The 15,862-nt window shown below is 36.5% G+C and overlaps 4 protein-coding genes across 4 annotated transcripts; 3 read left to right on the forward strand and 1 right to left on the reverse strand.

Moving 5' to 3' along the window:
- Nucleotides 1-1,863: 1,863 nt before the first annotated feature.
- LOC119988697 (ras-related protein RABC2a-like) lies at nt 1,864-5,069 on the forward strand. Its single transcript, XM_038833833.1, has 6 exons — nt 1,864-2,174; nt 3,273-3,341; nt 3,662-3,727; nt 3,820-3,941; nt 4,148-4,279; nt 4,695-5,069. Exons 1-6 carry the CDS (start codon nt 2,033-2,035, stop codon nt 4,809-4,811), a joined length of 648 nt encoding a protein of 215 aa, XP_038689761.1. The 5' UTR covers nt 1,864-2,032; the 3' UTR covers nt 4,812-5,069.
- Nucleotides 4,831-8,763, forward strand: LOC119988037 (monocopper oxidase-like protein SKU5; the record flags this gene model as incomplete). The annotated part of the gene is made up of 9 exons (XM_038832944.1): nt 4,831-4,909; nt 6,226-6,305; nt 6,409-6,518; nt 6,601-6,871; nt 6,955-7,084; nt 7,181-7,541; nt 7,639-8,007; nt 8,104-8,360; nt 8,466-8,763. Coding segments are annotated over 9 exons (1,710 nt in total), but the record flags the coding sequence as incomplete, so codon positions are not given.
- Nucleotides 8,602-12,283, forward strand: LOC119988038 (monocopper oxidase-like protein SKU5). Its single transcript, XM_038832945.1, has 11 exons — nt 8,602-8,635; nt 8,798-8,885; nt 9,254-9,479; nt 9,567-9,676; nt 9,762-10,032; nt 10,157-10,289; nt 10,369-10,729; nt 10,876-11,244; nt 11,344-11,422; nt 11,683-11,860; nt 11,952-12,283. Exons 1-11 carry the CDS (start codon nt 8,602-8,604, stop codon nt 12,038-12,040), a joined length of 1,938 nt encoding a protein of 645 aa, XP_038688873.1. The 3' UTR covers nt 12,041-12,283.
- Nucleotides 12,284-14,169: 1,886 nt separating this feature from the next.
- On the reverse strand, nt 14,170-15,649 carry LOC119989177 (zinc finger protein ZAT5-like). The gene has a single exon (XM_038834533.1). It carries the CDS (start codon nt 15,379-15,381, stop codon nt 14,377-14,379), a length of 1,005 nt encoding a protein of 334 aa, XP_038690461.1. The 5' UTR covers nt 15,382-15,649; the 3' UTR covers nt 14,170-14,376.
- Between the last annotated feature and the right edge of the window lie 213 nt (nt 15,650-15,862).

The raw sequence follows: 15,862 nt of genomic DNA on the forward strand, positions 1-15,862 counted from the left end.
CACATCCGCTATGAATGTTTGATTTGAATCATAACTGTTATATTAGACGAGGCCGGTGAATAAATCAGTCGTAACACACGAAATTTGAACCTGTGACCACCACTGAGAATAGCCTTAACGAACTGGGTTATCATGTGTTGGTCTCTGGCAATGACTGTTATTAGTACATGAAGCCTTTTGCTAAGTTACTGACAGTAACATGCCCCTGCACTGCACTGCTGCACATATGTGCATTCAATCACTACACAGTTTACACCTACTCTGAAGTGAAACCAAACCAGTACCAAAAACTGAATTGGGTTATTGTCAAAGGGCTCAGAGCTCATTAGTGGGTTTCTAAAGGTGGCCCAAACTAGTGGCCCAGCCCAAGATTTAAGAAAAGGAGAACCTAGTTATCTGTTCCCACATGGATAGCCCAAAATGATATGGGTTTATTATAAGAAAGCCTAATTTCTTACCACTCTAAAAGGTGTATTTTGGGATTAAATACAATTAAATAAGATGAGTTATGAAGAACAAAGTCTACTAATCAGACGTATCCATGAAAATCGATAAATAGACAATATCGTTGATGTGAGTAGCACTAAGATTTTTAACATGATATCAAAATCTCTATTAGGCCATTTATTGGATCTTGTATAATTCAGCATTCAAAAGCGGTGGAGTGTTATATATCCCACATCATTTGGGTTATTCGAGCGATATGAGTTTATAAGAAAGTTCAAGTTCTTATCTTCTTAGGCTAAGTATTATTAAGTAACACGATTCATGATTAAAAAAGCCATGAAACTAAAGTTGACATACATGGTGACACGTGTGAAAATCCCATACAATTTGCAATGCGACGTGGCATATAATGGTTTATATATTTTTATTTTGTTTATTCAAATAAAATAAAGAAATAAACCACAAACGGAGACTTTGGATCGACACTTAATAAGTTGATAGGCATGAAGAGAGACATGTATTATGTATACTACTACTAGTGTTGGTTTGTGATTTTGTGATGCGTGGCGTATTATCTGCATGTCGTACACTTGTTGAGCTATGACATAATTAGTACAAATTTTAGGCAAAAAAAAAAAAACTATTAGTCCTATAATTAACCACTTAATATATAAATGGGAAAAAAATTATAGACACTTTTATTAATACTTAATAGGGGTTTTTTTTTTCGAGGTTGATCAAAAGGTTTTGCGATTCATCCCTTGTGATTTGATAAATGTTAGTCAAACTTCCAGACTAACTTCTGTTAACTCCATTAATTGTAAAGTCATGTATATATAAAAACGATGTCGTTTTTGATAGGTTTACAAGTATTTTTCACATACGCGTGACGTGGACGTGATTTGTCCGTCACCTACTTACATATCATGTGAATGTAAAAATGACATCGTTTTTGGCATGTTTACATATGTTTTTTAACATATACATGACTTCATCGTTAACAGAAATCAGTAAGGAATTAACTAACACTGACGAGACCTCATGGAGTGTTGTACCAATTGATTCACCAAACTATACTACTATAAATCATTAAATTGAAACAAAATTTATGGAATCTAATGTTGCTCCATTTGGGGTTGTAGAAAACAAAAAACAGACAAAAACTTATTTAGATGACATTAATTTGGGTTAAACAAACAAGGAATAAGGATGCTACTTACTCACATCCGGACAAATAATTAATTAACAAAAGTTTAGATTTGAGAATAGACCCCACGCAACACAAAGCGCCTGCAAGGGCGCGTGGAGGGCCATCCAAATCAATCCGTCCAAGAAAGCAGGGACACTTGTCATATGTTCAAGATCCAAGAACAAAAACCCAAAAAATAAAATAAAATCCCCAACCATAAGTGACACTACCCGCCAACTCACCGCTGTCTTCTTCCTCCTGAGGAAATTTCCTTCAATTTCTTCCTCTCAAAGACTCTCTCTTTCAATTCTTGTTTTGGGTTTTCTCTTTTGGGGGTTTAAATATGTCTTCTTTTTCATAAGTGGGGAGGGTTTTTTATGTTAAGAATCAGCACTGATGGGTTCTTCTTCAAAGGGAATAAGTAATGGTTATGATTACTCTTTCAAGATACTTTTGATTGGTGATTCTGGTGTTGGGAAGAGCAGTATTCTCCTCAGCTTCATCTCCAACTCCGTCCATGATGTCTCACCCACCATTGGTATACTTTCCTTTTTTGGGTTTTTAATCTTCTTTGATTGTTAATCTATTTAACTTGGGTTCTTGACTTGTTTCATGTGTCTGCTGACTAAATTTTAAATGAGATTTATAAATTATACCATGTAATTCCCAACATGGGTTCTTATCTTCTTTATCATATATAATCACAGATACTTGAATTTGATTTCAGAATATTATTGCTGTTTATATAATCTTGATTTTCTGCTCTATTATTTGTGAGTTTGGTGGTTAGAACTGGAAGAGCCATCTCTGGTTGATGTACTATTGGCAAGTAATTTTGGTTTTTGTGGAACAAAGCTGCTTATACATATCAATTTGGTCAATTTTGTGTTTGTGAACTCAAGTTAGGTTTTTGAGTTTGAGAAATGTTGACATTTAAGGTTCAATGTCACAAACCCATCTGTGACTGATTTAAGTGTGACCAGAAACAACGGCCTAATAGTTGCGGAATTGTTGTTGCCGGTTCTTTCTTTTGCCAATATTGATATGCATCACAATATAAATTGATAGAATGCCATGAAAAGAAAGATTCCCCCTAGTCACAATGGTGACAGAGCTGAGCGGTGGTTGAAAGGAGAATGGCAGGCATATGACTGGTGGTGGAATGAGATGGCTGATAGAGATGCTTGTGTTGGTAGTGCCATGGACTATAAAAAAAAAGTATGTTTGAGAATCTAATGTACAGCTTCCAATGCTGTTGATGACCCTCTTCCGTTAACTAACACCTTTATGGATAATTTTCCGCCTTTTGTCACAATCGCTTTTCATTTGCATTTATGTGTGTGATTAAAAGTCAGCTGCCAAATTGTGTGTTCTATGTGTTCTGCAAGCAATTTTTATTAGTTTATCCAAATGAAAAATTATTGTAAACCCCATTTTAAACGACATTATGTTTTTTTCCTTCTTATCTATACATTAAAAATCCTGTGCAATGTGTGTATCAGAAATACTCGTTCACATACAATCGTGTGAAAGGGTGTGATCCAAAGATAATTTTTTATTTTGATGTCCCTCTTCTTTTCAGTTTTGCATATTGATATATTTTTTTTTAATTTCTTGTTGTTTTAATGCTGTTTAGGCGTGGATTTCAAGATCAAGCTATTCAGTTTTGGAGGGAAAAGAGTGAAGCTTACAATTTGGGACACAGGTGGTTGATAAATCTGAAATGTTTCTGCACTTTGTTTTCAATAAAGTTCCAAACTATACTACCTTAGTGATTTTGTTCAAATACCTCATATTCAGCAATTATCTTTGATATAATCATAAATTCACTGGACAAACAATATTTTTCAAATTAGCATGACTGATAACTACACAAGATAGTCACAAAAGAATCATTTACTTTCTAAAACATACTTAACTCCTTTCAGATAATTTGAAACTGGTGACGAAGAGTCTAAGACATTTTCTTCTATTGAAAAACTGTCATTCTCTAGTTGGTATGGTAACACATACGTTCTGTTGCAGCTGGACAGGAAAGATTTGGACCAATAACGAGCTCTTACTATAGGGGTGCACATGGAATCATTCTTGGTATGAATAGGGGCTAAAATAATATTGGTGACATGTTTCGTGATAATATTTTCAGTTTTGTCTAACTAGCTTGTGATGTGATTTCATTTTAGTTTATGACGTGACAAGGCGAGAAACTTTTACAAATTTGTCAGAAGTATGGGCAAAGGAAGTAGAGCTCAACTCCACAAATCATGATTGTATCAAAATTCTCGTGGGAAATAAAGTCGATAGGGTAAGTTGTCTGATTAATACGATTTCCCCCCTAAATCACTTGTATTATGAACTCTCATGAAAAGCCAATATTTAAGATTGGTAGATAGATATGGATACTTTACTAATATACATGCCTGTATATATGTACATATTTTCCTTCAAACTAAATGTTGTTTATAAAATAAATATTGTTTGTTGTCTTCTTAAGATATTAATATATCTCAGGACAGTAAGAGAGCTGTAACTAGAGAAGAGGGGATATCTCTTGCACAGCAGTATAAGTGTTCATCATTCCTTGAATGCAGTGCTAAGACAAGAACAAATGTACAGCAGTGCTTCAAAGATGTCACACTTAAGGTAGCATGCCAAAAAACTCTTGCAGTTTCTGTGTTGTCATTTTAATGTGCAATACATTCCACTAATCCATGGGACATTGCAATCTGTTTTGAGCCTCAGACAAAATGTTTCTATGTAATTGTCTATTCCTTCAAACAAATGGAAGGGAATATCATCTCATGATATAATCTGCTGTTTATTGAAATCAAGACATAATGAACTGTCTGCATTTGATCAAGGACCTCAGTTGGTCAAGCTTCTTAGAAATGCAGTTGGTCGAGAATGTACCGCAAACCAGTGAATGAATGTATAGAATGACTGGCTAGATTTGCTTTTGCAATTCTGTCCTGCCAGGCTGCCAATGCTGAATGGTTTTAGAAATATTATACCTCATTTGATACTTTGTGAGTGCCCTAACCATTCGATTAGTGTACAGATACTCGAGGTACCTAGTTTGCTTGAAAAAGGGTCTGCAGTCGTAGGAGCAAAGAGACAAACTTTGAAACAGAAACAAGTACATCAAGCCCCTAGAAATGGCGGTTGCTGCTCATAATCAAAATCTAGTAATGTAGACGCAGAGGGAGACACACAATACTCAAAAAACAAAGCAGAAGTCCGGGGCTCGGAGCAAGCTGGAGCCATGTGGAGCAGGTGATCTTGACAACTCTTCAAAACAGAATAGCATAAGTTTGTACCATATTATGCAGCTCTATTTGGAGCCATGGCTGTTTTCTCCATAGTTTGGGCTGTCTGTGACATCTTATTTTCCTTGTAAATATTTTTAATTTTGTTTCATTTTTTTGGATGTACATGATAAGGAGTGCTCGATTGTGGTTTTCTTGAATAGATGGCCTTCCGTGCTTGAGCTTTAAACACTGGTTGAGTGGAATATGTTCTAATGTTTTTGATTGTCTTAAATTCTCAAACGTGTAATCCTGTTTGTTCTTGGATTTCACCCCTTGGTGCCGACGTGCCGTTACAAAATCTTTTCTATTTAAAAAACAAGTTTTATGCTTAGTTTTGTGTATGTAGGATTAAAGGAACATGAAATAACAGTTGGAATACAATGTAACCTTGATCAATACATTAAACAGCTTCCTTTTGATGTTCCATAACCATTGTGAGTCTGCAATATACAATTTTATCACTGGTTCAATTCATTTGGTAAATGATGGTGACTAAAAATATACCTATACCTGTAACTATCATCCTGTGAAAACCCGTTATCCGATGTATTGAACGCCCAGTTTGAGCTTTATGGCAGAGCAGGCCACTGCTGTAGAATAGATTAACGAGATTTTATACTTGTTTTCTGCAATGGTACGAGGCGAACATAAAAGGCCACTTAAACATGCTTTCATTATGCCTAATCATGCTTTCATCCTCTGTATTACCAAGGTTGCTGGCCACCTTTTTGTTGCTTTCTTAAGATTAACTATATCTGCTTTACCGTGTCTTAACATTTATTCCTTTATTCCTTCTCTTGAATTACTTGATCTTATGAAGACTTCTTCTTTCAATTTTTTTGTCTTCATTGATCTTTTACCAACTACAAGACACTAAATGCTCCATTTGACCATCATAGCATACTTCATGGTGGTCAAACTACGTAGCATTTGTGAAACAAATGCGCCGTCCCAGTGAAACAATGTAGTTGATGTACAATATGGACTGTGTCAAAACAATGCATATATCTGCCGGCTTAGTGTACTGAAACATTCTGGTAAGCTCTTCACAACAAATGGTGCCAATGCTTATTTGTTTCCATTTGTTGTTGTTTTCACTAAGTTTCAGTAGAAGCTGACACTGTCTTTTAGGCCTCTCAAGCATAGAAACATCCTTTCTAATCCATATAAATAGTTGCGTTTATGTGTACTCCTAGTGTGATTTCAAAGCAATGGTCTCTCTTCGGTTTCTTCAGGGACTAGTCGTAGCATATGCAGCATCCCTTGCAATCTTTGTTGCAGGTGCCAATGCAGTTGATATCTTTCTAGAGTGGAATGTTGCAATTGACAGCACCATAAAGCCTGTGTCTGTTGATCAACCGGTATGATCTGTTGTGCTAAAATAATCTGGTGTTCTATTGTATACTGTTTTGATTAATATAGATAGTGGTTATGGTGAATTGCCTATATGCTTGTATGTGACAGGTGATTACTGTCAATGGAAAGTTTCCGGGACCTCTTATCAACGCCACTACCAACGATTTCATTCATGTGAATGTGTTCAACAATTTGGATGAACCGCTACTTTTTACATGGTATGCAGTACAGAACAATGATTCACTTAGACGTTTTAGTTCAATTTGAGATCATGTTGAAGTGGGTGTGGTGGTGGTGCAGGAATGGAATACAACAGAGGCTGAATTCATGGCAAGATGGAGTATCAGGTACCAACTGCCCAATTCAACCAGGCACAAACTGGACTTATGTGTTCCAAACCAAGGACCAGATTGGTAGTTTCTTCTACTTTCCCTCACTTAACTTCCAAAATGCTGGTGGAGGATTCGGTCCAATTCGAGTCAATAATCGTGCAGTCATCCTTATACCCTTTGCCAAACCGGAAGCTGAGTTCGATCTTCTTATTGGTGATTGGTACTATTATGGGTACAAGGTAATTGCCTTAAAAAACTATTCTTGATTTGCACCATTTTAGCTCAAATATTCTGTACTCCTAAACCCTTTTGATGGTGATAGAAAACAAGGTCAATGATGGGAAACGAAGAGATGGCATACCAAACTATTCCTGATACAATTCTAATGAATGGCAAAGGCCCTTATGGACACTCAATGTCAAAAGCCTACGAGTCCTTCACCGTTGCTCAAGGTATATCTGTGTACATTGTAAAGGCAGTGATTCCACAAGTCACATTGATCTGATTCATTGAGGTGTAGAATGACTTCCGGGTGTTTGATCATGCAGGAAAGACATACAGGTTTAGAATATCAAATGTGGGCAGTGCATTGAGTTTTAATTTCAGGATTCAGAAACATCAAATGGTGCTGGTTGAAACGGAAGGGTCTTACACCAGTCAGATAACCCTGGATTCTCTTGATGTTCACGTTGGTCAGTCATACTCGGTTCTTGTCATAGCCGATCAACCCGATGCTGATTACTACATTGTTGCTAGTCCTAAATTGCTCTACACAACCAATTCTACAAGCCTTGTGGGTTTAGGTGTGCTACACTATTCCAATTCCAATACACAAGTTACTGGTTCTCTGCCTAGTGGACCTGATCCATTTGATCTAGAATTTTCAATCGTTCAAGCCAGATCTATCAGGTAACTGGAAATGTTAAATTCTATATCTACATATAAATCTTGTTAGGTGATTTTTTTAAAAAATATGATCAAGAATTATTTGTTGATCTTTGGCTAGGTGGAACTTGACAGCAGGAGCAGCAAGGCCTAATCCACAAGGAACCTTCAATGTAACAAATGTAACCCTGTCACAAAATTTCATCCTGCAGAGCTCAACTAGTGAAATTGATGGCATTCCACGATATCTTATCAACAATGTCTCTTATCAAAGCGGAAACACCCCATTGAAACTTGCCGATCACTTTCTTAATGGATCTGGTGTATACCAACTTGATTCGTTTCCCGGTCGATCTGTCAGTGCTAGTGCTGCATATGGAGTATCTGTTGTTACTGGAAACCATAAAGGGTGGATAGAACTTGTGTTCAAAAATAATCTCAATGCCATGGATTCTTGGCATTTAGATGGTTTCGGATTTCACGTTGTTGGGTATGTAACAGAAGCAGATAAACAATGCCAAACTCAACTTTTCTTCAAGTAAACTACAATTATTCTAACCTCAAATAATTTTTTATGGCATTTTAGGTTTGGCAATGGAGAGTGGATGACAGATTCTCGCAGTAATTACAACCTTGTTGATCCTGTGGTTCGATCAACGGTGCAAGTGTACCCAGGAGGATGGACTGCAGTTTATGCATTCTTAGACAATCCTGGAATGTGGAATTTGAGGTCACAACTCTTGAAAAACTGGTTCTTAGGCCAAGAACTCTACATAAGAGTCCATAATGATGATCCCAACCCTTCCAAGGAGAAGCCTCCTCCCGATAACCTTGTTCTATGTGGTTAGTGCTAATAAAGTTTCAACTTTTTGGCCTTTACATATGTCACCAGAATTGCTTAAGACAGTACACTGTTACAGATAAAACTGATTTTGTTGTCAATGACAGGTATTCTCAGCAACTCTAGTAATGCTGCTATTAGTCTGCCTCCGGCTCCATAGGCAGGTACTTTTGGCGATTCGGTTAGTCCACCGTCTCCTGCTCCTTGAACAGAATAGTGATATGGAACACTAATAACAAAGTGATGGTAGTACTGACTAGTTTCTTGATCAGTTACCGTAATTTGTTTTGTCATTTACAAACTTCTTGTACTTCTGTAGTTGGTTTAGTCCAACAATTCTTTGTGGTTGACGCTGTACAATAATGAGATGATGCAAGAAATATCAATTTTAAAATCAATGGAAGCAACTTGTTAACAAATATACATTCTTGACATTAAGGTCTCAATTGTTGCCGGGACGAAGCTGCTGTTGCTCGACATGTCCTAATCAAGCTTAGATTTCATTTTAAGGAAGTTGTGCCTTGCAAGTAAGGTCAAATGGACTAACAGAAACAAAAACTATACAACCTGACAGAATCAAATACTAGTTTTGACTCCTATAATAGCAGTACTTAGTATACGGATCGAGCCAGAGAAGGAATTCTCGTAGAGTGCATAGGGAACAAAATAACTAATCTTTGTATTCTTATATTAGCTGTAACTAATGGGATCATTGGGATGAGGAAAACAAGACAAATCTTGTTCAAAAAAATTATTGTTTCCATCAATGTGTTTCTAGGCTATGCTTAATCCAAATTAGTTTTCTTCATTTCAATTTCTTTTTTTTTCCCTTCTTCTTATTCTTTCTGCTTCTCAAAATTCTTCCAAAATTTTCTTGTCCTGACATTAAATTTAGTTTAGAGAATCACAGGATATATATAATCTCGAATCGTTTTCAGAAGATAATTCTGGTAATGATCTGTGACATGGTATTCTCCGGTGAGCGTCCATGGCTATTCGTCGGTTTAGCAGTTCTACTTGCTCTCTTAGTCACAAATGCTAATGGTGAAGGACACCACATTTTTTATGAGTGGCATGTTGCAATTGATACAACAATCAAACCAGTGTCTTTAGCCCAACCGGTACGAGTTCTTTCTATGCTAATACAAATCCTATACTCACTTGGAAATAGACTTTTTGATTCAAGGATATGTATATGATTTTAACAGGTTATTACCATCAATGGATTGTTCCCTGGACCCCTAATCAACGGAACGACCAACGATATTGTTCATGTCAATGTTTTCAATCAGATGGATGAGCCTCTACTCCTTACATGGTATATACAATATAGAACAAACAAGATTTTAGTGAATTGATAGTACTAAGTTTGGCTTAGATCATATTGTCTTGTATTTGTGTAGGAATGGCATACAACAAAGATTGAATTCATGGCAAGATGGAGTGTCTGGCACAAATTGTCCAATCCTACCAGGTATGAACTGGACTTATGTGTTTGTGCTCAAGGACCAAATTGGTACCTTCTTCTACTTCCCATCCCTCAGTTTCCAGAAAGCTGGAGGAGGTTTTGGTCCGATCAGAATCAATAACCGGACGGTGATTGAAGTACCATTCCCTAAACCAGAAGCTGAATTTGATCTTCTTATTGGGGATTGGTCTGGTACTAGTTACAAGGTAATCAATTGCGACTCTTTATTGCAACTTATGCATTACAGGTTCAAACCACGGAAACAGTTTTTCTGCTATTTGAGTTTAGGCTACATAAACAAACCATTAACTGTGGTACTTGTTGTGACAGAAAGTTAGGTCCTTGATAAAGACTGGAGACTTCTTGTTCCAAACTGTCATACCTAATTGGATGCTCATGAATGGTAAAGGACCATATAAGAACCCTATGTCTAAAACTTACGAGTCATTTACGGTAACAAAAGGTACTAATACTTACAAATTCTATGAATTACAGACTTGTAATCATTCTGCAACAGTCTGATCATACTTGTTGTTGTGCAGGGAAGACCTACCTTTTCCGGATATCGAATGTTGGGAGTGCATGGAGCTTCAATTTTAGGATTCAAAACCATAGAATGGTGTTGGTTGAGACAGAAGGGTCTTACACTAATCAAATAACATTGGACTCTCTTGACGTTCATGTTGGGCAATCTTACTCTGTCCTAGTCACAGCTGATCAAGAAATCAAGGACTATTACATTGTGGCTAGTCCTAAAATGTTTCAAGCTTCTGATTCAAGCAGCATTGTGGGTGTAGGGGTTCTACACTATGACACATCTGCAATCACTCCCACTGGTCCTCTCCCTTTTGGACCTGATCCATTTGATCTAGTATTCTCAATTATTCAAGCTAGGTCGATTAGGTATTCCGACTTTATATATAAACAAGTCATCCTTTCAAATTTTGTCTGATTGAGTTTGATGTTTTTTTGTAGTTGCTAGAGTTTAGAGTTTAAGGTTTAGGATTTAGTTCAACTGATTGACTGACTTTTTCCGAATTTTTGAAAAGGTGGAACATAACAACAGGGGCAGCAAGGCCTAATCCACAAGGAACCTTCAATGTATCAAATGTGACACTGTCACAAACCTTCATCCTTCACGGATCAAATGCGACTATTGGTGGTTCACCTCACTACACAGTCAACAAGGTGTCTTACCTTACGCCTGATACCCCACTGAAACTGGCTGATAAGTTTTCTGACGGGGTCGGTGTTTATGTACTTGACCAATTCCCGACTAACACTACCAATGCTGGCGATGCTATTGGAACTTTTGTTGCAAGCGGGATCCACAAGGGGTGGATTGAACTTGTATTCAAGAATGATTTACTGGTTATGGATTCTTGGCATTTGGATGGATTTGGATTCTTTGTTGTGGGGTAAGTTACATATATATGTATATATATATATATACAAATCTACAATACATAATTACATTAATTAAGCATTTAAGTGGTGGATTGATCTTTGATTCTTAGATTTGGTGATGGAGAATGGATACCTGCTTCTCGTTGGACATACAATCTCTATGATCCTGTTGTTCGCTCTACTGTTCAGGTTCTTTTCCTCTCTATATATAACTACTAGGACCATGTTGTTTTTATTGTTTCCTCCATATAAGTCTTTTTAGTAATCGAGAACGATTGTATATAAGTTTTCTTTTTGGACATTCGGTATGAGTCTAAACTCGAGCCATCAGGCCTGCGTACAATTGTGAATGATTTTCTCTATACTCTGTACTAGTTTTCCACCAGTTTCTGTCTCTACTGGGAAATCAAAAGTTGCATAATTTAATTTCCTTTTTATATGTAGTGCAGGTATATCCTGGAAGATGGACTGCAGTATATGCATATCTTGATAATCCAGGAATGTGGAACCTGAGATCTGGAAGCCTGAAGAACTGGTATCTCGGGCAAGAGCTGTACATTAGAATTTTTGATCCCGATAACAACACGGCCAAGGAAGAACCACCGCCGGATAATCTCATTCTGTGCGGTCAGTGCCTAATTCCTTATTACACAATTGTCATGTCGAAAATGTCATGCAATGCATGGTTTTCATGTCCTGTAAATTTACATTTTTACAGGGAAGTACAAGGTTTTACCCCCAGCTCCTGCACCATCTCCGCCCACCAGCGCAATATCTGCGCCAGCATTCACGCCAACGCCATGGTAATCAAAATCTTGAACCATGACGACGATGATGATAAGATAATAATAATAATTCATGCCATATATATTTCATGTGAGAAGCTGAAGCAGATGTAATCTAACTTTGGCAAATTTTCATTTTCTTCTGTTTTTGACTTTTTTTTTTTTTGCTTTATAAATTTATACAGTTTGCTTTTCAGAAAAATTTACAAGAACTTGTAAAAGATAAAGAAATACTAATTCAATTGTATTATTAACAATGTTTTTGTCTTTGAATATTTACACACACAGACATATCTAATTAATATTATATTCATGCATTTTGTGTATATATAGACTAGTTTGAGATTGTTATAATTTGCGTTGCTTCGATTCTTGGTCTCAATTTCAAGCTAAATATGGTCAATTTTGGAAATTAAAAGCAAAGGATATATAAATTTATCATAGCTAGTCTGGAGTATATATACTTACAAATATAAATTTCAACATTTTAACTTGTGATTATTAAGAAGTTTATTTTGTAAATTTGAATCTATTAGATTTTTCCATTCGCAATGAGGATTTTAAAATAATATATATATATATGTTATAATTAGTCTTATAATATAATCAAAGATTTCTTCAAATAAGCTAACAAAATTTGACCTGATTAATTATTTAAATAATTTATGGATCTAGAGTTTTATTTACGGTCATAATATTTAATGCAACGACTATTCACATAATAATTAAATTTAGAAATAAAATGCTCATTTATCTACCACTAATTTTTTTTAAAAAAATCAAATTAAGTGGTATTTCTAAAATGTTTTATAGTGATCATCATCATCTTCATGTTAATGCTGCGAACACGAAGAAGCATGCATATACAGACATATTGTTTTCATTCATGTTTTTGTATATTGACAGGTTTGAAATGGCTATGATCTGCTTGGTTCTCGGTCTCAATTTCAAATTCTGAAGTGTGCAAATTATGGTTAATCATTTGAAACTATAAACTTAAATTCGACTGAAGAATATGTATTGTATGTATATATGCCATGGACAATTCAGAAGAATATGTATCTATATGTTTGTGTTCATATATATATATAGTTTATCCAATGATACTCATCATCTCCTCCCATCTTATACATGAACCTTGACCTTAATTTAATTTGGGTGCAAAAAAATCGTGGATTAACCACTTGGTAATAGTCTAGTTGGTTATCTATTGGAACTTAGGGCCTATGATACCCGAGGTCAAGAGTTCGAACCAACCAATAGAGATATTTCCTTGTTGGATTCTGCCGTTTGATTCTGTTGGCTTGTCTCACTTTTGAGTCTCTACCCGTGTGAACTTCGAGCTAGTTTTACCTGTCTCCAACGTGGTGTGGACGGTAAATCATAGATTTTTCACTCAAATGACCTATAATACTAATGCAGTAACGTATAACTGCAGATATTGATCAGGTGGTGTATGGAGTAGGCCAGTAGTAACTGAAATGGATGGACCAACCAAAGAAACCAACAAAAAGGACAATGCTAGAGATACATAAAATTTGACCCCCAAAAGTCTCCCAAATCTATGTGACATTAAAATAGCGATTATTAAAAACACACATATAGGACCCGTTTCACATCCAACACTCCACATTAAATGAGGGTCTTTTGGGGATATTTTTTGGGGTCTCAAGCATTATCCCAACAAAAATTAGCTAAGTAGGCACATTTGATCCCCACAATCTAGTGGGTTATAATTTATGTAGGACAAGAGCTGGATTCTGGTTTTGATTTCTGTACATTTAATTTTATTCTATTATTGTCATGATAGATAGAGACAACCATTCTTGTAATTGAAACAATGGCAAAAGAAACCCAACCCAACACTCTTGGCATGTAGGTGGTGTCAATCCCAAACCTCTCTCTCTCGGTCTTTTTTTACATCTCCAAGTGTGCCGTTCGATCTTATTGGGAGCAATATATTTGTGGTAACGCGTTGGGCTTTGTTTTAACTTATCATATCGTCAAGTGAGAAACTTCTTTATGCGCGAACTTGACGACCCGAGTTTAGATAGATATGGTGATGTTTCTGCAAGGGTGTTTACACATTCTCTTCCGCAGAAAAAGATGAAACGCAATGATAGAGTGAAGAAAAAAGAAGGTGGTCTATCATGCACTTTTTTATGAATCAATTAGTGCTGTCTGTGAGCGCACACATACAAATAATTCAAGTTCCTTGTACTTGCCATTAATCAAAGAATAAAAAATAAACAAAGATGACTATTGATGTATGAGGGGGAAGAAAAAAAACCAAAGAATCTCCGTAATTAACATTGATTCCAGCTTAAAGAATGGTCAAATTGTAGGCAATCAACCTTGTTAGTAATGGCAATCAACCAAGGCCGCGGCGGAGAAGACAATATTGGGTGATTGCTGCTGCTGCTGTTGTTTCTTGGAAGCGAAGGCGAATTTGGATTCAGTATTGTGATTATTGTCTTCAGGGGTAGAAGAAGGAGCAAGATTGAGATCCAAATCCAATGAAAGTACCTTTCTTTGCTGCTTATCTTGCTTAGATTCCAATTCCAATGTCATTGTTGTTGTTGGATTCAATGTCAAGGATGTGTTGTTGGCCCCAGCGGTACTAGCACTCGGTCGGTGACGCCTCATGTGACCTCCTAAGGCCTGCCCTGATGTGAACTCTGTTCCACAAACAGAGCACTCATGAACCTTCTTGTTGTACAAATTTCTGGTTTTGTGACTGAGTTGGAGAGAAAGTGAACAGATGTTCTTGTAATGTCGATCCAATTCTTCGTCCGAGGACGAGAGAAACTGTTTTTTCTCCTCTGCTGATGCAGCAGCAATGGAGGAGGACTTGTTATGAGGCTTCATGTGACTAGCCCTGTGACCACCCAATGCTTGGAATGATGGGAATGTTCTGTTACAAGTCTTGCATTCATAAACGTAATGCCCTGCCTTTCCTGTACCATTCGAGGCCGTTTCGATCAATTTCTTGCTGTTAAACTTGTAACCTCCCAGATGATGATGATGATGATCAGTATTATCTTGTCTGTGTGGAGAAATTCTCGACTGGCCTTGCGAGAGAAGGATTAGGCAGTTCGCCATGTCCATGTCTGCATCCTCTTCTTCTACTAATCCATCTTCTTGATATTCATATTCATTGGAATTGGTATCTTCCTTATCCCCACTTGATGAATTGGGGGTTGGGGTTAGATCAATTGGGCTTGGAGATTGGACCCTTTGTCTCTTGGTTCTCTTGCCTTTGACGATGTGGGTCTGGTCTTTCATTGATGACAGCTCCACAACGATGACTTCCTCTGGAGATGGAGATGGTCCGGATGGAGATGGAGCTGGAGCTTCCTCCATGTTTAATTTCCTCCACCAGCTCTAAGAGAGACAGGAGGAGGATGTTTTTTTTGGTGGGTGAGAGAGGGAGAGAGGAAGCAATGGCTGTGGGGAGAGTGGGGATTAGATAAATAAATATGGAGTGAACGAGGTTTTGTGAGTTAACATTGGGCAATAGAACAGTAACTACCAACTATTGTATGTGTGTTGTTTAAGTTATTATTTATTGTTAGAACTTAGAAGAGCCAAAAACAAAGAAAGAGATAAATTAATGTAACAGAAAAAATGCCAAAATTAGGGATTGGGTATGCTGCTATTTTTCTAAAATAAGAGCAACCACTCCTCCTCATTCGTGAGGTATAAAATATATATATATATATATATATATATATATATATATATATTATTTTTTTTTAAATCTAAAAAAAATTCATAAATAGAAAATATGAAAGATTTTGATCCTCGGGTTGTGTTCAACTATTGAATCTTTTTTCAAAAAAGT

This window comes from Tripterygium wilfordii, chromosome 21 (genome assembly GCF_013401445.1).
Source record: "Tripterygium wilfordii isolate XIE 37 chromosome 21, ASM1340144v1, whole genome shotgun sequence".
NCBI classification, from domain to species: domain Eukaryota; kingdom Viridiplantae; phylum Streptophyta; class Magnoliopsida; order Celastrales; family Celastraceae; genus Tripterygium; species Tripterygium wilfordii.